General features: G+C 45.0%; 2 protein-coding genes across 2 annotated transcripts; one reads left to right on the top strand and one right to left on the bottom strand.

The window, feature by feature from the left end:
• Positions 1-345: 345 nt before the first annotated feature.
• LOC130131389 (intermediate filament protein ON3-like) lies at positions 346-6,879 on the top strand. The gene is made up of 9 exons (XM_056301067.1): positions 346-522; positions 1,846-2,054; positions 2,155-2,215; positions 3,019-3,114; positions 4,259-4,423; positions 4,674-4,799; positions 5,143-5,363; positions 5,719-5,744; positions 6,337-6,879. Exons 1-9 carry the CDS (start codon positions 346-348, stop codon positions 6,495-6,497), a joined length of 1,242 nt encoding a protein of 413 aa, XP_056157042.1. The 3' UTR covers positions 6,498-6,879.
• Positions 6,880-13,009: 6,130 nt separating this feature from the next.
• On the bottom strand, positions 13,010-18,893 carry LOC130131550 (G-protein coupled bile acid receptor 1-like). The gene is made up of 2 exons (XM_056301284.1): positions 18,831-18,893; positions 13,010-14,769 (listed from the first exon to the last, which is right to left on the bottom strand). Exon 2 carries the CDS (start codon positions 14,699-14,701, stop codon positions 13,676-13,678), a length of 1,026 nt encoding a protein of 341 aa, XP_056157259.1. The 5' UTR covers positions 14,702-14,769; positions 18,831-18,893; the 3' UTR covers positions 13,010-13,675.
• Between the last annotated feature and the right edge of the window lie 1,398 nt (positions 18,894-20,291).

The following is a 20,291-nucleotide window of genomic DNA, read 5'->3' as shown; positions in this document are numbered from 1 at the left end:
TTTATACCGCTATGTCATGCGTAAAAAAACGCCCCCTCCCCCTTCCCCCCTCTACTGACACGCTATTGGTTCTCCGTGACCAGCACACCTCTGCTCCAACAGGTTCCAAGTCGAAATTCGTGTATTTCATGTTTGTTATTTTGATCTTCCTATCGACTTAATTGCACTTGTGTTCTTTTGATTGGACGCCGACCAACTCCTGGGAGGCGAGGGGGTGGTCCTTGTCCACCTTGAAAAGCAGGTGATGCCAAAGGTGTGGGGGCCCTTTCTCTCCACTCTCGTCCTCGGCAATACCGATCTCTGTCATCCTGGTGCCAACATTGTCGCGTCCTCTCTGAAAACGCCATGTCTAAACCTGGGGGGTACAGCAGCCAGTCCTACTCTCCAGCCGGCAGGGCCGCCGCGCCCCGGAGCGCCGCGCCCACCACCGCCAAGCTGGACCCGAACGACCAGTGTGCCAAGACCAAAGAGAAGGACCAGATGGTTGGACTCAACGATAGATTCGTTGCTTTCATCGAGAAGGTATGGGAAAACACCCCGATTATTATTTTTATTCTCTCGTCCACTTCTGATTTCTTATACCCCCACCCCACCCCCACCCCTGGACACCAATTAACCAATTACATCCATTAACCATGAAACAGTCTCATCGTTCTGGTCTTTTGTATTGGACAAGAGAGTATCAGGCTATAATAGGCTACTGTTTTAAATGATTATCATTTTTTAAAATTTCTGGACAGAAAAAAAAACTTTTATGAAAAAAAAACATTTTTCATAATGCGTCAAAATGTTATGGTTAAAAGTGTGTATTACTTCAAGAGGGACACCTTTTACTGTGTTTCTGTAGTTCAACTTATCTGTACAGTAGGCTATATCAGGTTATTTATTTCTCTTAAATTCATTTATTGTTATTATTATTATTATTATTATTATTATTAAATTCTTTTTGTATCTGTAGTCTGCACCTGCCTTGGGACCACAGTTGAAATGAACATTTACGGAAAATGTTTATCAGTGTGCACTGCCTCTGTAAAACTAAATCAAATAAACTAAGATCAACCCAAAGCCCACAGTCAAGTTCATGTGGATTTATCAGCCCTCGGGACGGGATATTTAGGTCTGCTTTGGGTTTAAAAAAAAGAAAAAGAAAACTGTCTGAGGGTTGCAATGACGCCACCTGGCGACATATTAAATTACTGCACGGAGCTGCAAGAGTATAGTCGCAAATCAAGGATCCCCAACAATGCCAAGTACTCTGAATTGAATATCGGGCCAGCAGAAGAACATTTACTCAAATTATATTAGATTTCTTTGGGGAACAGCATAGCAGGATAAACAACATTGTCATATATATATCATTATCATCTTAGCGGTACTTTGTTTGCCCTGGCCACTTCTCCTTTATCCACACAGACATGACACACATGTTTTTAGATTCAGCGCGACTTCCTCTTTCCAAGAATACAGTTATGTCCGATTTCCTTTGCAAATACACGTCCATAAATCTGCTTAGAAATCAGAGAAGAAATGAGAGAAGCTCCATGTGACTCCAGGACCTGCCTGTTTGTGTCGTAGAGGGGTGGGACGTCTGCGTATTTGATTTGATTGCAGTTGGAGCATGAACATGTTAGGGCGGAGCTATAGATGGCGACATTTCCCCAATAATGGAGCTTTCGCTCCATTGATTTGCCAGGCCGGCCAGAGAGACTGAGGGGAAATGGCACAAGGTTGGTTATTTTGAAAAACCTTAAAGATTCGGAGCTTTTGGGGAAACCTCAATGGCTAGAGCCCAAGAAGCCACCCTCCGCTCCACCTTTGACAATGTCTCTCTATCTTCCCCTGTAGGTGAAACACCTGGAGGATCAGAACAAGGTCCTGGACACCAGGCTGAAGATCCTCCAGGACCAGGAGAACTACAAGGGGAAGATCGACGAGGTGGTCCAGCAGCTGGAGATGGAACTGCAAAGGCAGGTGGACAATCTGGAGCGTGACCGCGCCAAGCTGCAGGCCGACCTCCTCAAGAGCCAGGAGGATGTGGAACAGACCAAACTGAAGTGAGGGGGGGGGTCGCTTTTGCAATTGTCTGTTTCAGATACTGTGTTGTTTGTTCAGTGTTATCAGGAGTGTTCATTTTCTTTTAACCTTCGGTTTCAGGTACGAAGATGAGTTTCTGAAGAAAAGCGATCTAGAGAATGAGTTTATCGTCACCAAAAAGGTACGGATTGATTACCCGGCGAGATTAATTGCTGGAGTGGCCCAGCCGTGTTCTAGGACGCAAATTCGTGGCAAGATGGCGGATGGTTCGTACGCCAAAATCCTGAAGAAATATCTTGCCAGTAGAAAAATTAAATCTAATCATCTGTCATACGGGGTTAGCTAAATCACATTCCCGTTTGGTTCGTCGAGTCAGATGCTGTCTTGCGGTCGCAGTATTACGGATTTTGAAGCAGTATTTCACAAGAGCAATGTTGTGCTTTTGAAAAATGGTACTATTGTTCAAGTTACGGTCAGGGACCGTTAGCTTCTGGTTAGCAATAGATTCAATCAAAAGATAACATTTAAGTCCCAGAACATTTTTTTTTGTTTGTTTGATGACTTTTCTCCGTTTCAGTCACAGAATTTATTATTTCTTCTAATGAGTTTCCAGCAGGCTGTACTCTGCAGACATAATTTGAGGCAACTTTTTCTTTCCGAATGGAACAATAGCTTGGGGTTTGCGACGGTGAACCATACGCCATCTTGCGGCTATGACATGTTACTACAAAATGACGTCAGACTGGACCACTTGCTGCTAATCCATAATTAATTGCCTGTATGGTAATGACAGAAAAGAAGTGTTTTGCTCTAATTATTTGGAATGATGTGAAGTCTACTCCTGCCAAATATCTTAAAGTAGGAAAACAAAACAATGGTAGTATATCGTGTGTGTGTGTGTGTGTGTGTGTGTGTGTGTGTGTGTGTGTGTGTGTGTGTGTGTGTGTGTGTGTGTGTGTGTGTGTGTGTGTGTGTGTGTGACAGGATGTTGATGAAGGCCACTTGGCAACAGTAGACCTGGCTCTGGAGTTGGAGGACCTGATGGGAGAGCTGGAGTTCCTCAGGCGGGGCTATGAAGAGGTATGGTTGATTGAAAGCCTTCCAGGATGCTCAGATCACAATACACTACATCGCCCTTAACTACCTTTTTAATCTTTACTTGTATATCAAAATTCCTAACTAAGATTTCATGTAGTTCATTGTACATGTTTGTTGTCAGCTCAGTTACATCAATATAGCAGTGTATTTCATATGAAATAATAATGTATTGAAGAGCCACCCTATACCACTTCAGTGACTTTCGTGTATTGAAGAGCAACCCAAAACCACTTTAGTGACTTTACTATCATCTAAAAGTGAAAAACCACCTATAAGTGCTGGGCTGATCTTGGTACAAGTGATGTAAACACCTACAGATAATAACATTAATGATGGGTCCATTTGATTTAGGTGTGCCAATGAGCAACCATTGACAAAATTGCATTGACTGTTGTCAATCCTTACACATATAATGTAAACCCATTATTATATGCAGGTTTGTTTATTCTGCTATGCTTACATCACTTGGTCCCAAGATCAGCTCCACGCTTATAGATGGTTTTTCACCTTTAGATGGTAACAAACTCACTGAAGTGGTATAGGGTGTAGTTGAGTTAGTTGAGTCTCTTATGAGAGCTGAGTACAACTGTGTTTATTAAATTCTAACTGAATACAGACTGTTTGGCACATAATAAATCTGCAGAATTCTGTCTTAATGGTGTGAGTACAGATTACAGAAACATATTTATAATATACACACATTATATATATATATATATATAATATACACACATTCTAATTATATATATAGTATAGACTCCTGTTATTGGGAAAACAAGTTTTCACATGCAAATGAGCAGTTCACTGGTGATGTGTACATATCACTGTCACAAATATAAACTTAACATTATGACCAAAGTATAGGTGAACAATAATTAGAAGTTGCGAATTTCAGTCCAGTGAAGATACCCACCACTTTAGAAAAAAATGAATACCTCCTGTCATGGTAACACGATGGTAATATATTGAGGATTCCTGTTACAGTTTCAAACAAAAAATCACCACCTTTTTTCCAAATATTAATGGATAAATGTTTGAGAGAAACCATTTAAAAAAGGATTGTGACATTTCAGAATGAAATTGGAAATGTCCCCACTCTTCTCCTCCTTTCCGCTCCTTTTAACAGGAGATCAAGGAGCTGGAGTCGCAGGTCCAGAATGAGACGGTGATTATGCGCGACACCAGCAAGCGGGCGCTGGACATGGATGAGATCATTGAAAGTGTCAAGGTCCAGTACAACAACATGGCCACCCGCACCAGGGAGGAAGCCAATCAGTGGAACCAGAAAAAGGTGAAGGGGGAGAAAATATAGATTTATGAGCAAGGCACTTAAACTTGTAACCGTTCCAATGCAGCTGCCTCAAGTATCGAACAGAGGATGTCCTGGGCAATTCTCAAATGCAAGCAAAGCTAAATTTAAAAAATGGAGTCAGGACAGAAACATGTTTTGCTCATCAGAACTTCCTCTGGATAAAAAATAAAACAAAGTACAATAACTGAATAACGTTTACTATTTTTTTAAACTCTTTTCTTCTATTCAGATGGATGACTTGATGTTGTCAGCAGGAAAGCATGAGCAGGATGTGCGTGACATGAAGAAAGAGATTGCAGACTTGCTGCGTCTCATCCAGAGACTCAATGGGGAGTTGGAATCCCTCAAGAAAAAGGTATGGGGTCTCACACACACACAGATGTAAAACGTGTCTAAATACCACACAGACATACAAACACATGCACTTAAAGATACACGTGCACATTCATGCACTAGCATATAAAAATGACAGATTTTTAATGCATCATCTTCAAAGGGGAAAAATTACACATGTACACCACAAACAAATGCATCCATGTGTGCAAACCCCTGTATGCCTTTACCAATTTATCTACAACCTCATCAAATCACAACATAAAACAATTAACACAATGACTGAGTGCTTTGTGAAATCTACCACATCATCAAATGCATCCAACCAGCCTAATTCTCTCTGACCTATGCTGTTTTCCCCACAGAAAGAGTCGGCGGAAAAAGACATCAAGGACATGGAGATCGACGCCCAGGAGAACATGGAGCAGGCCCGGGAGAACATCGGCCAACTCGAGGAGGCCCTGAGGCGTGCCAAGCAGGACATGACCCGGCAGGTCCGCGAGTACCAGGTGCTCATGAACCTCAAGCTGGCCCTGGACATCGAGATCGCCACCTACCGCAAGCTGCTGGAGGGGGAGGAGAAGAGGTGAGGAGGGCAGGAGAATGGCCAGGAGTGGGATTGTGACATCCCGAGTGGGATTGGTTGAGGAGTGGTGAACGGATGAGGTGACGAGGGTGGAACAGATGGGTGGGGATAAGAGGGTGGCAGGGTAAGCGAAGAGATTGTGTGTAAGAGAGAGAATAAGCGAGAGAGAGCGAGGGTAAGCGAGAGAGAGCGAGAGAGAGTGTGTGTGGTAGAGTTCCTTGGAAGGGTTTATGTGTGCATAGCTGCAGTTGCATGATTTTAATGTTGAGCTTATCTGCTAATATCGTGAGATAAAATTCACATCCTGTGACGCATAAATACTTGCGAATAACAAGTGTCCTTCACCTCTTTGCAGAATGAATGACCACATGCGGTCATCGGGTAAGAGTCTTTCTCATGTCTTCTCCTGACAATTCATCAGTTTTTATCAATAATACGCACAATATATTATCAATCAATAGTAATTGTCAAAATAATTCCAATATTTCCATAACCATTATTACTACTAAAACTATCTCTACTGCCACTTCCACAATTACTACTACTACAAATAATGATAATATTAATACTGATTACAATGAATTCTAAGGATAATTTTGTGACTTGTTAAGATAAAATGTTTCAAGTAATTTCTTTCCTTGACTCTACAACCACTTATGACATCATCATCAGTTTGATCACATTTCTTCCAACATTTGCTGCCTAACATCTGATTAGCACAATATGCATTTTACACTTTTTAAAAAGACTATACCTCTAAAAACTGGACAGTGGGGAACATATGAGATGAGCCATTGTAAAGGCTCTAGAAATTTCCAGAATTTGTCATGAAAAATCTAGCAACTGTTTTTTATCTTAAATTGTGCTTTCATTTCACAATTGATCGATGATTCGCGTCCCACTAAAATCAGCCCTCTCTTTTGCTTAGATTTGTAAAACAAACCAACCAATCCACGTCCTTACTTGCATGCAGACGTTGACTCTCCATCGAAGCAACAGCCGCCAGTGAAGCCCTTCCTCAGAGAACCCATCGTCATGGCAACAATCCCCATCTCCAAGAAACGCCTGCTGATCCGAGTGGAAGTGGAGGCGGGCAAGGTTGTGTCCCAGAGCTCACAGTACGCTGATGATTGACAGCTGTCCCTCAGCAAGACGCCGCTCTGCAGAACCTGAACGCAATATCAAAATTCACCTTCACGTGTCAACCTGCATTTGCACTCTTAGCCGTTCGAAAAACAACTGAAATAAATGAAAGTGAATGTAACATAATTAATTGCGTGAGGACTCTTCGTGTGGGCCTCTTGACTTTGCCAAATTCGTGTGTTTAACTCCTGTTTACTGTCTTGGGACCTTTTCTTTTTCTTTTTTTTAAACCTTGGGAGTTGGAGACATTTGCAAATGTCAACGTATTTTTGAACAATTCTTATCTGTGCCTACTTTGCTAAGTTTTCTTGTGGTGTGTCTACCAACTCTGGCCTCATTGTGTTATTTTCACCTGCAGAACGGATTCTGTCTTGTCTTTAGGAAACGGAGGCCTACATGGCTAACGGTGTTAGGGCTTAATGAATTAAGTGCGGAATAAAATGAGGAACTTGTGGTATGAAGCGTGTGCGTGAAGTAGTGTCTCCCCAGCAAGCAAAAAAAAAAACGTCCCCAGCATGTCCCCAAAAGGTTCTCTCCGAACAGCCGGTGAATGTCATTGTGTAGGGTTTTCATTATGTCACGGGGACAGTATCATTATCGACGTTATCGTTCAAAGGACATCCCACAGCATCCCCGTGACGCCCCGGGGATGTCTAGAAGACTAACCCTAACGTCCACGTGACGTCCCGGGGACGTCTTGAAGACTTTCTCCTAACGTCCCTGTAATGTCCTCCTAACCTCCACGTGATGTCCCCGGGGTGTCTAGAAGACTTTCTCCTAATGGACGTCCCACAATAACGTCCCCTTATAATCCCGGGGACGCCTAGAAGACTTTCCCCTAATGTCCCTGTAATGTCCTAACGTCCATGTGAGATCCCAGGGACGCCTAGAAGACTTCCCCTAACGTCCCTGTAATGTCCTCGGGACAGGGACGCCCCACAATAACATCGCCTTGACGTCCCGGGGACTCCCAGAAGACTTTCCCTTAACGTCCTTGTAACGTCCCGAGGACATTACAGCACTCATTTCCCAACACAGAGGCACAATCTATCGGCAGCTAGTAGTGCTTAGCCGTATGCAACGGAGAGTCGTGTCCCGCAGTAACGTCCCCGGGACGTCAGGGGGACGTCTAGACTAGAGGACTTTACCCTAATCTTCCTCTGTAATGTCCTCGGGACCTTACAAGGACGTCCCCGAGACGTAACGAAAACCCTACACAATGACATTTACCGGACGTTCGGAGGGGACCTTTAGGGGACGTGCTGGGGACGTTTTTTTCGTTTGCTGGGTCTTGCCTGCGCTGCGTCTACAAATGCCAGGGAGGCACAAACAGGCGCTGCGTAGCCACAGGGGGGCATTATTGCGAGGTCACGGGTCGGTCGGGTCACGACCGTATAGAAAGTTTAAGCATAATCACGGGACTGCAAAGCATTTTACATTCAGACGTAGTATCTCCAAACAGCCGCACACATCATGGCGAGTCACACCCCCTCTCTACTTTTGTCTCCCTCCGGTGCTTTCAGCGAGAATAAACACAGCGGCAAATGTGCGAGAACATGAGGCGAGGCTGATAATTCGGCTCTTATTGTGAAAAGGCATGTTAGTATAGCTGTGTTGTTTCTGTTTGGAGAACAGGAGGGAGAGGCTCTCTGGTGGAGATAAGGCACCAACAGGGGAGTCGTGAGAAAGATCGGCAGCCTCGTCCCGAAATAGCTCTGTCTTCCGCGTCCTCCCCTGGTGATTTTCCCATGAGCGGAACATCGCTCGCGTGTTATGGAAAAGCAGTGTGTGTGTGCAGGTTTTGTTGGTTCCACCGAAAGACACACCTTCAACCAGACCGGACAGGACTAGCTAGTAAAACCAGCTGTTTGGCAGGAAAGAAATCCTGCATGCACACGACTCTCCGTTGCATATGGTTCGGTACTACTAGCTGCTACAATGTTGCTGTGGAGTAAGTTTCACTTGAACATTGGGGGGGACACATTTAGCGGGGGGTCAGGGGGTCCTCCCCTGGAAATTTTGAGCATCACACATTTAATTTCCTGCATTCTGGTGAATTTGTATGCACCAATTTGCTCTTTTTCTACATCAATTTATTGTGGAAATGTAGATGCATTTGAACTAATACAATACCCTTGGCACAAACTGGTTTGTAGATGTACCTATTATGTTATCTCATGTGCCCGAAATTATCAGTTCAAGTTAATTTAAGCTAACATAAACGTCTAGGGGCTACTGTTAGCAAGCGCTAGCTAGCTAGCTAGTTCGTGAGGGGTCTGAACTGACCTTTTTTGGCGAGGGAGTTAACATTATCATTCATGATATATTTTTTGGGGGGACAAATTCACCTCTTCTAAATATTGAGGGGGACATGTCCCCCCTGACCCCCCCCATAAGTTACGCCCATGCGTAGTAATAAATCAAAATTTCACTCGAAACTTTTTGTATAGCTGTGTAAGTGGAGGTGGTGTTGGTGGGCCAGTAGGGGGCAGTCTTCCCTCTACTCTTAATAAAAACAACAAATATCAAATCCCAACGCCCCAGTGCAGTGACGGGGGAGGACGCTGTGCTGCAGGAGATGCCGTCCTTCGGCTGAGACGTTAAACCGAGGTCCTGACGCACTGTGGTCATTAAGATCACGTAGCACTTATCGCAGTGAGTAGGGGGGGTTCCCTGGTGTCCTGGCAAAATTACCAGTCTGGCTGTCTCCGTATGGACACCGCCTTCCTCTCAACCTCAAGCTGATGTGTGGTGAGCGTTCTGGTGCAAAATGGCTGCCGTGCATCACCCAGGTGAGTGCTACACATTGGTGGTGGTTGGAGTGAGTTACCCCCTTCAGTGTGATGCGTTTTGGATGTCTAGAAAAGCGCTATATAAATGTAACGTTATTATATTGCAATAATAATGTATAGTAACAAAATCCCACGGTCGCTGCTGGTAACGTACGAGTATGAACGCCACTGAACCAGAAATACTTTTTCCCGCACACTGTCGCGAACGTTGTGTATTTTAAATATATAAACGTTGGAATAGAGTTTTAGATCGGAATTTTACTTCGAAAATATTTGTAAAGAAATTTATGTCAAGCATATTTCCGCCCGCTGTGGGACTCGATCCGGCGTGTACCTCACCACAAGGCGGCATCGCTAACCGTTCGACTAAAGGGGGTCGCGACTCTCACAGCGGGATAAGCGATTCAGACAATGGATGGAAGTGTAAATTACTAATAAGACCCGTTAGCCCCTAGCTAACGAGTCCGACCCTTTAGCCGAGCGGTTAGTGACGTCGCCTTGTGGTGCAGTACACCCCGTTTGAGTCCCGCACCGGGCAAGAAAATAACCGGTTACAGAAGTATGTGTTAAGCGTTATTTATTACATTATTAAATAATATTTAATCAATAATAGGCTATTTAATTTAGCGGTTGGCGTTCTTTATCTCTCTGTGAGCCCCCTAGTGGCGGCGAGGCCCCAGGCGTGTGCCTAGAATGCCTGTGCGCAGAATCGGTCCAGCACGCAGGCGCACACTGTAAATCAGCATCACTGTTGACACTGGAAGTTCCTCCGACGTTAAATATGACCCTTTTGTCCACCGTTCTGCTTTATTATATCATGACGTGAGATTCTAGGGAAATTTCATTGCATTTCCAGTACACAACACGGTAGCCCCCCCCCCCGCAGTTAGCCAGTGCAGATAATGAAAATGCACGTGTTTTTGCATGTGCATTTTCACACACACGCACAGAGCCTCTAACTCTGGCTCAGTGATGATAATCTGTCTCTCATAATGTCACGTAGCAAAGACCTTGTTTATTGAAACCCTCTGGCTCTCATCTCCAGATCTCCTCTGCTAAGAGAAAATCAGATGCTGGCGTGACTTGATTAACACGAGTAGGTATACAATAGGTCCCAGTGCCTTCGTATGTGTATCCACAACAATGCAGGTAGGTAACATCATTGCCAAACGACAGTTTAAAAATCGATGGTTTTACTCCACTGTTTTTTTACAGCAAAAACAACATTGAGAGATTGATGAGAAAGGAGCACAACTATGGTTAAGAAAAAAAAGCACAACAATGGTAAAAGGGTTATTTCATATAACAGTTTAACACCTTATCCACACATGACTGAACATGTCTGCAGACTTGTTGAATTTTCCCTTTAAACATGCAGTCAGCCATGATCCCTTTTTTAGTGGGGAAGTTATATAATCTACTGTAGTGCATGAAATAAATTTATTGGCTCTGTGTGCAGTTTCCCACCCCTCTTGTCTACTATTTTGATGTAGGATCATGTAGGCTTGCCATCTCCTTCAGATCAGTGGGAGATCTGCAGGGAAAATATTCTGATAATGGACCCCCCCCCAAAAAAAACACAACCCTAATCCGAAGTCTTTGTAGCTGTCGATTTAGCATTAGTTTGTACATCCATTTGAAACCTAGAGTCACTCTTTAACCTAATTTTGATAGTTTTTATAAAAAGATTTGTTCTCTTCCATGTTTAAGGGCTGAACCCCCCCCCCCCCCTGCAAGTCACTGCATGTCTTCTGGCTATACAGTGCCTATGAAATTAAATTATCCCTCGTTTACCTGCGGACCACCTCGTAGGCCTTGAAGTACCCCCTGTGGGTCCCCAGACCCCACATTGAGAGCCACTGCTCTCTAGATGATCGAATAGGGTGAATGCATCCCCTGTTCCTCCCCTCGGCTCACATACCAGCGTGGAGATAAACACTGGTTATGAAGGAAGGTGTAAACATTGCAGGCCGGGGATGACGGAAGGAGGAATTTTCAGCAGGTTCAACTTATGTACACACAGCAATTTAGAGCTCTCCAAACCCCTCTCATCCATTTTAAAGCACAATGCGAGGAGTTGTATATTTATTTTGATTTTGATTTTTCTATCCAGAGGAAACAAATGGTTATATCGTCTCTCAGCGCTGTGGAATAATGGCTTTGCTTGATCCAGATACGCTTTTGAGAAATAGTCCCAAAACAGGACATTGCATCTTTTCACAAGAAATGAGCTCCCTTACTTTCAAACTCGCTTCTCAGAAATGGCTGAAAAAGTGAAATTCATGGAAACCAGAACAAATGTACCCAAGAGTACTGAGATAACTTTTCTTACCCTCCCCCCCTTTTCTCCCATATTGTATCCGGCCAATTACCCTATTTTCCGAGCCGTCCCGGTCACTGCTCCACCCCCTCTGCCGATTAGAGGAGGGCTGCAGACTACCACGTGCCTCCTCCGATACATGTGGAGTCGCCAGCCGCTTCTTTTCACCTGACAGTGAGGAGTTTTGCCAGGGGGATGTCGTGCGTGGGAGGATCACGCTATTCCCCCCAGTTTCCCCTCCCCCCTGAACAGGCACCCCGACCAACCAGAGGAGGCGCTAGGGCAGCGACCAGGACATATGCCCACATCCGGCTTCCCACCCGCAGACATGGCCAATTGTGTCTGTAGGGACACCCGACCAAGCCGGAGGTAACACGAAGATTCGAACCAGCGAGAGGGTAACATGGGGGATTCAAACCAATGATCCCTGTGTTGGTTGGCAATGGAATAAACTGCTACGCTTACTCAGACGCCCTGCAGTGAGATAATTTGACCAAAAATAGGAATCAGGAATCAGGAACACTGTCATTTCACCTCATGTATTTGTGCACATGAAATGAAACGAAATGCCGTTTCCCCAGCCCACAGCAGTACAACATACAGACAAAAACACATTCAAGGACTACAATAACACACGTATTCAAACTAACACATATATCCAAACTAAACCAAAGGAAAAAAAAAATCACTGTCCAAGGAAACAAATGCCAGCCAGGATGACTGCCGGAACTGCCGGTCTGCATGGGCTAGCAGTTAGCTTAGCCTGCCCCGCTTCCGCGTCCTGTCAGACCGCTCTCGATGTTACCTGCTCTGGTGCAGCTCCAGGCAAGACCATGGTCCCTGGGCCCACAGCGCAGCAGACCAAGCTCTCACAGCCGATCCAGCGCCAGTTCTCCCAGCCAATAAACAAAGACAAAAACTTAGATGCAGACGTGGACAAAGACACTGCATTGACGGTACTGGGTGAGGCCGCCGCAAATGGGAATTCACACTGCCGTCTTCCCACACCAGTACTGGGCGAGGCCGCTGCGAACGTGAATTCACGTCGCCATCTTCCCACACCGGAAGCGGATAACAGCATGATGAAAGGTTGATGACTGGTTCAAACATAAAAGCAACTAATTTGTCACTCTAGATAAGAACTGTACTGATTATTGGAATGACTACACTTCAGTGTAATACAGTTTTACATGGGAGATACATGGCTGATTTGATCAAACCTTCATTTAATGTTTCATCAAACCTATGGCTGAACAGGTAGTACACAGAAGCATGGTGACAATTTTTCAAGTTAACATTCACATCATTTCAGTCCAAAAGAAAAAAGAAATTCAATCACTCCTGGAAAGTTCAGTAAAAAGAACCTAAAACGTAACCAGAGGATCTTTGGAAGTTGGCCAGAGTTTATTTATATGTAAGTTTTACCCAGATGGCTTGTTTCTTTTTAATGAGGCTATTTTTGAATTAATATGAAACCATTTTAAAAAATCGTGCATCTCTCTGTATGTTGCAGTTCTAACTACAGACACATTGGTCAGTCGTTGTTTGCCAAAATGTAAACGTTCAAAACTGCACATCCTTCATAAATGCTGCTTCCGCCTGCAGCTACAGGCATCCCACCACTTGTAGGAGTTGCTAGTTGCAATGGTGGGACACATTAAACCAACTGGCTTCCCACTCAGGAGCATTGCCAATTGTGCTTCCTGCAATACCTGGCTGAGCTGGAGGGAACACCAGGGTTTCAATCGTGAACCTCAGCATTGGGTTGCATTGAGTTTGTTTTGACAGTATGGCTGGATGGATTGATTGCATTTATATAGCACTTTTCTAGCTGCAACAGCCACTCAAAGCGCTAAGTAGACCTTTTATTAGGCCAAATTCACATTCCCATAGAGACAGTGCCAAAGGGACCTGTGGTGGAGCTGACTTCCAAGTTGCCTTACACGAAAAACATCATCATTCGTCGTTGCAGCAAACATCTATAGTCTATCCATGTCACTGGCTGCATTAACAGCTGCACATTGATCGTCTTAAGTATAGAAAGTCATTTTTATTCGTCAGAGCGCAATTTCCTCTGATTCCTTCATCCTTCGTCTCCACCTGTCTCTGAGTTTCTGAAGGACTTTCCACGCTGGTTCTGTGTACTGCCTGTTGGCTAGCCCAAGCACCAGTGGCACAACTGACATACTTCCAATACCTGTGCAAGACAGCACTATGTGAGTGGTAGAACTCCATTTAGTCTCGCTCAGCAGGAATGCTACACAGACATGCATGTAAATGATGTAGGGCACCCAACATGCAAGGAATGTTAGTGACACTGCAGCCACACAGCGCGTATACCGCAGATTAAGCCTCTGCTCCCGGTCTGAAGCCTGACCTCCCCTCTCCACAGAGCGGTGGAGGCGACAAATGTCCTTCATTTGGCCTCTGGTGATCCAAAGGACTCGACCTGTCATGGCTGCAATGACAAGGATAGCTGGCAAAACCAGTCCGTACACCTCCAAGTAGATGAAGGCGTTGGGGAAAACACGCTGGTAGGAGCAGCAAAGGGTACCATTTGTCAAACACTCTACTTGCAATGAATTTCTTTGTCCATCTGTACAGCAGCCATTCCAATCACGCCCTGCCCAGTTATTCCATCCGAATGCAGGCAAGCATGCGTAGAGTAATGGTGGTGCCCACACCACTAGCAAAGCTAGAGGAAAACTGCGGTGCACCCAGAAGCTACTGTAATGGAGAGGGCTAACAATGCACATGTAGCGCTCATAGTGCACCATGACCAGGTTGAAGAGGAAGGCCAGGAAGAGGAAGTTTGGGAAAATGTGGGCCACCAGGCAGGAGCCGAAACTTAAGTTCCGGTTTAGACCCATCCATGGTATGAAGGGGAGCGTGACACCTGTGCACATATCTGCCACCAACAGACTCAGGAAGAAGTAGTTTGGTGTGTTGTGGAGCTGGCGGTTCCAGACGATGCCCAGGATGATGAACAGGTTGGCCAAGATGATGGCGGTGGACAGTGGCACGGTGATGGCATAGATGAGGTTCTCTCCGAAGAGAAGCGTTTGGGATTCGTTGTGGTCCATCCTTGGTGAAATTGCCCCCCCCTCTCGTCCTTGGAGCCAGAATCCACTCCCATTAAGGTGCAGGTCTCCTGTGTGGAGGCACATCAAAAAGGGTTTGACCACTATTTATAAATTATTTAACTATTCTTGGTCACATCTAAATGTGATCTAATGTAATCTAAACTCTTAAAAAGTCATATACTCTGTTTCAATCAATACCATTTAGCAACCCCAGTTGATATTCATTAGACATGTTATGCTTCAGGAAAGCCAAAACATTCCACATATGACCTTTAATGTACTCAACGTAGCAAAGCTTTGATCAAGTCGGCTTAGCGGTTAGCAATGTCACCTGGCCTTTTTTTGTGGCATTTGCGTACAGTATTTTTTTCTCCCCAATTGTATCAGGCCAATTACCTCTCTCTTCTGAGCCATCCCAGTCACTGCTCCACCCCCTCTGCCAAGCCGGGGAGGGCTGCAGACCACCACATGCCTACTCCGATACATGTGGAGTTGCCAGCCACTTCTTTTCGCCTGACAGTGAGCAGTTTCGCCAGGGGGACGTAGCACGTGGGAAGATCACGCTATTTCCCCCAGTCCCCCCCCCAAAAAAAGGCACCCCAACCGACCAGAGGGGGTGCTAGTGCGGCGACCAGGACACATACCCACATCCAGCTTCCCACCTGCAGTCACGGCCAATTGTGTCTGTAGGGACGCCTGACCAAGCCGGAAGTAACACGGGGATTCGAACTGGCAATCCCAGTGTTGGTAGGCAACAGAATAGACCGCTACACTACTTGGACGCCCCTGCATACAATATTTTCCCTGTGTTTGTATTGCTCTCCTCTTGGTATTCCAGTTTCCATCAGTAGTACCAAGACAGATTAACTTCCATCCATTCATCCATCAATTATCCAAACCACTTATCCTGCTCTCAGGATCATGGGGATGCTGGAGCCTATCCCAGCAGTCATTGGGCGAGACTCTAAATTTCCCATATATATGGATGATGTGTGTGGGGACAACTGTGATGAACTGGTGACCTGTTTCCCTGCTTTCTGCCCAGTGCCTTCTGGGAACAATAAATTGGATTAAGTGGGTATGGTCAATGAATGAACAAATGAACAAAACCATTGATCATTACTTAAAGAGTCTAGGATGACTTAAGTGACTTTAGACCCTGACCTCATCAGTGTCTATGGTCATGTTAATAACAAGAGTCACGATTACAGCAAGGAGTTGAACTGCAACAGAGCATTGTGGAAATAAAGAGCATGGCAGCTAAGGATCAGAAGAATGTTTAGGATACTCAAGGTGGAACTTCATCATAGACGGAAGGATTTCAAAAGACTGACAAGCTCAAGAGTGACTATGGCCATCATGAGGAGTTGAGAGGTGAGCTCAACCAACACAAACTAGTGGTGAATGGGACCTACGCCCAAATCGACTAGACCACAACAAGGTGGAGCAGAAAGCGAAAAGTTGAAAAAACTCACGAAGAACAACAAATTCAAGGCAGCCAAACTGAGTGAATGAATTTTTTTTTTTTGCCAGACATAAAAAGAAAACAAACACTACATCACCTTTTCAAGATGGTAAGAAAGCTTAAAGCTGCTGCAAGGAGTTTTCCGTTTTTTTGTTGAAATTTGCACACCGCTGTGGACAAAAGTGGTCATGTTTGAATGAAGAACTACATTTCGCACAAGAATTCCCCCTTGTCGCAAAGATCTACATTCACCCTCTAGTAACTTATGCATTTTTCGCTCCCCCAAACGGACGCCCCGACGTGGCACTAGTGCAGCGACCAGGGCACATACCCACATCGGGCTTCCCACCAAAGACATCGGCCAATTGTGTCTGTAGGGACGCCCGACCAAGCCGGAGGTAACACGGGGATTCGAACAGGCGATCCCCGTGTTGGTAGGCAATGGAATAGCCTGCTATGCTACCCGGACACCCACTTTGTCGCATTTTTAATGGATATCGAGGTGGATAAGCTGTCCTGGTTGACAGCGCAAAGGAAGGAAGCCTCATTCAAGAAGTTGTTGATGAGCTCCAGGTTGGAAGAACGATTGTGGAGCAAGAGTTGAATGATAGACTCGAGATACTTAAGTTGGCCATTACAGCCGCTGGAAAGACTGAAAAAGAGTGCTGCTCTCTACATGAAGCCTTTTTTCAAGCTCTAAACTGGTGGATACAGGATGGAGAAAGTTCAGGAGGTAGGGATAAGTGGAGCTGCCAATGTGGCTGTCAGCAGACAGCTCTGGGTGGCTTCAAGGCGCAGCTGGACAAAGCGCAGGCTGTGCCAAATCCAAAAACAAAAAAACTTAAGACGGAGTAGACCCTCAGCTTTTCATCAAATCCAGTGGGACGAGGAGAGAGTCTATCTCACAGCAAGCCAGCAGGAGGCCCTGTTCATCCATAGGAAAGCTGACTGGGACTCGAATATAGCACTGGATACTGTACCTACAGACTACCTACAGATGTATAAGATGAAATGGTAGAGGGAGTAGGACACCTTGGAGGAAGTTAATATGGAGACCTCTGAACTCCGGGGGATGGAAACCCACCAGCTTGGGATGAATAGGAGGGAATGTAAGAAATGAGAAGAAGACCTAAAAGGACAAGATCTTACTAGTGGAGGAGTGAAGGGCGTCAACACTTGGAGAACACACACACACACACACACACACACACACAATTCTTTCTTGCAAAACAAAGAAGTCTGATGCTGCATCTCTCATTTGAAATAGACACGATGAAATGTGCAACATTACGAACTGAAAGTGTGTGATAGAGAGACGGGCAGTAGAAAAAAAGAGGACATAATGATTTGGAAATGAAAACTGCTACATTTCATATCAAAAGCTGATGGATCATAGAGGAAATTCGACCCCGTTTTTTAAACGACACATTAGGAATAACACAATAATGGAAACGAGGCCGCGGCCATTTAATGATTCATAAGGCATTAGTCTTGAGTTACTTGTTCTATCTGGAATCAATCTGCTTTAGTTTCAGATACCGAGGCCACAGCTGGCTTGGGTCATAGGAAGTTGCAAAAATCCTCAAGATAATATTGCACCGTTACACGAAACAAATATCTTTGTGACAACAGAGAAAATGTCTACAGACATCCAACATTTCCTGTGTGCTTTTTGTTGTAATCTTACACGTGAACCACCTCGCCTCTGGTGCCGGCATTACAAAAGCCCCACGATGCTCCGCTTAACAGGTGTGGATGTTTTGTCATTTATTCAAATCTAATAACTGACGTTTGATGTATATTTGCCGGTGTGCAAACTCCAGCAAATGAAAAGAAGAAAATCCCGTTAGTAAGTGCCAAAAACACAGTGAACGGCCCTTACTTGTTTGTATGCGTTGTGTATGGAGTATATCTGTGTGCACACACAACCTAATTTATGCATGACCCCTTGACACACTACAGTGCGTATGTTGCCTTATGGCACCCAGTCAGGCTCTAACAGAGACCGGGTGCGATCAGGTCAGTGCAGACTTGTTGTCTCCCCCATCATTTATTTTCATTCCCCTTGTCGTCATTTATATAAGACTGCATTATGCACAAATCAATAAGCTCAAGTTGTGCAAACGGGGCAAGTTCACGGTACGGCAAGGGCTGCGTCCACTTGGTTTTAAAGAGATGTCCGGGACATAATGTCACGGAGTAAGAAGAATGTTGTTGTTGCAGCAGTGAGTGCACTGCCCCTATTTGTTTAGACATTCTCCAGTAACCCTATTTATTCTGTTTTCTGTGAACCACAACCTCTTCAGTTTCACATCCATCTTGTTCCAAATACTTTTTTAAAACCACTGAAGTAAGCGGATGGGAGTGCTTTTCCAAAATGTTCCCTCTCAATTGTGCACGGTTTCTCTCCATAATTAAAACGCTATGCGTGCTCGGTTAAACATTTTGTATATTGGACTTGTTTTTGGCATCATCTCTCCAGCACAGTCCCGGGCTCCGAGGCACCCATTAAAGGCGCCGGTGATTTTATGAAACAAAATTGTCTTTCACAATTAAGTATAGTTCTAGATAGTTCTCCTAAATTAGAATACACTTCCAAGTGCAGGCTGCACTTTTGCAGACTTCTGTAAACGAGATGCAATGAAGATGGTACGGCTGTGTTACCTGTTTGGAATGAGCGAATCCCAAAGCCAGTCACCTATCATTTGACGGGCGGAAGAAGTTCGCTGAAAGCGCTATTCCTAATCAGCCTCCTTATGACTTCAGCCTTGAGCCAGGCATGTTAAATCCTCCGATCTGGGAAGATCCTCCCATAGAACTTCAGTACACAGCAGGTGAGAGAGAGAGAGGAGGGGAGAGAGACAGACGGACAGAGAGAGGAGGAGAGAGAGGACAGATACTATCTTAAAGGGGAAGTACACTAGAGGAGGAGGGGGGGGGGTGGGGAGTGATGGCAGGAGTTGTAGATTTCCGTTTGCTGGAGGGAATTTGCCGGTCACAGTGGAAACGGTGGGGGCGAGGAGGGTGATCTCTTGCGATAGACACGTCCGGGTCCACGAGACAGGGGAGAGCGGCACCCGATGACGCATGACCCGCTTTATCGAATTTGCTCCACATCCACTTTTGTGCGTTGCCCCATGGACCCTTAGTTCCCCTTTTACATATCCTGTTGTATTTGTTTGGGTCTGCATTGCCGTGCCCACATATAGACGGGATACTTTCGCCATGGATGCAAGAGAGTGATGAGAGAATTTTCATGGGAACGTCAGTAGGCCTGGCATGTGGTTTTGGGCATGTGAGGCCTCTGCCCTGGTTTTATGATGGCCCCCAGATGCTGACAAGGTATATTCAGCCTGGCTGCACCGTCAGATCCCCGAATGAAAGGGAAAGACGGCTTGGGTTTCACAGTGCCAAGGGATCTTCTCCACGCTTTAACACATAGCCGTGTCGAGCCATTATTCCGGTATTAAGCCTTGAAATCTCGTTTTTTCCCCCGGAAACAAATATAAAAACATCTGCAAATGTGAGGAGATGAGATGGTTTCGGTTTTACAGCTTGTCTGATCAACATAATCTTCTTGGTACTAATAACGATATTTGTCGCCTGTTCCAAGAAACTTCTTCAAACAGATAAAACTAAGCTAAATCTTAAGTCATAACAAGTCAAATTAAGGGTACGTCTCACCACTGATGGATTTGTCTCTCGTTTTAACAAGGTCAGGGGATCAAAATCTCCTGCCAGACAAATGGCTCGGCTGATTGATGGTGTGGGCGGTGCGTACGCTGCATGAAGTGAAGTTTTTTTTCCTCCCTGCCCTGTTTTGAATTAGTATATAAAGTCTTCATCACTGCAGCTTTCTGCTCCAAAATACATCTGTGTTTGAAACTACTTGTAAATTCTTTGTCTGGGGATGCTTTCAGCGCAAGAATTGCATAAATGTTGTGTTTTTGGTTTTTTTGTTAGATAAAATCATCCGTTATCCAAACTGTTCTCAGGGTCATGGGGATGCTGGAGCCTATCCCAGCAGTCACTAGGCGGCAGGCGGGGAGACACCCTGGACAGGCTGCCAGGCCATCACAGGGCTGACACACACACACACACACTCGCACCTAGGGACAATTTAGT

This window comes from Lampris incognitus, chromosome 21 (genome assembly GCF_029633865.1).
Source record: "Lampris incognitus isolate fLamInc1 chromosome 21, fLamInc1.hap2, whole genome shotgun sequence".
Lineage (NCBI taxonomy): Eukaryota > Metazoa > Chordata > Actinopteri > Lampriformes > Lampridae > Lampris > Lampris incognitus.
Note: the sequence above shows the minus strand (reverse complement) of the source record. Positions and strands in the feature narration are given on the sequence as shown.

What these genes read in the sequence shown, in the direction of transcription:
- LOC130131389 (XM_056301067.1), top strand. Translation starts at nt 346, where the DNA reads ATGTCTAAACCTGGGGGGTACAGCAGCCAGTCCTACTCTCCAGCCGGC. An exon ending in CTGGAGGGGGAGGAGAAGAG is followed by an intron (nt 5,364 to 5,718) that starts GTGAGGAGGGCA and finishes ACCTCTTTGCAG; the next exon opens with AATGAATGACCACATGCGGT. An exon ending in TGACCACATGCGGTCATCGG is followed by an intron (nt 5,745 to 6,336) that starts GTAAGAGTCTTT and finishes ACTTGCATGCAG; the next exon opens with ACGTTGACTCTCCATCGAAG.
- LOC130131550 (XM_056301284.1), bottom strand. Translation starts at nt 14,701, where the DNA reads ATGGACCACAACGAATCCCAAACGCTTCTCTTCGGAGAGAACCTCATC.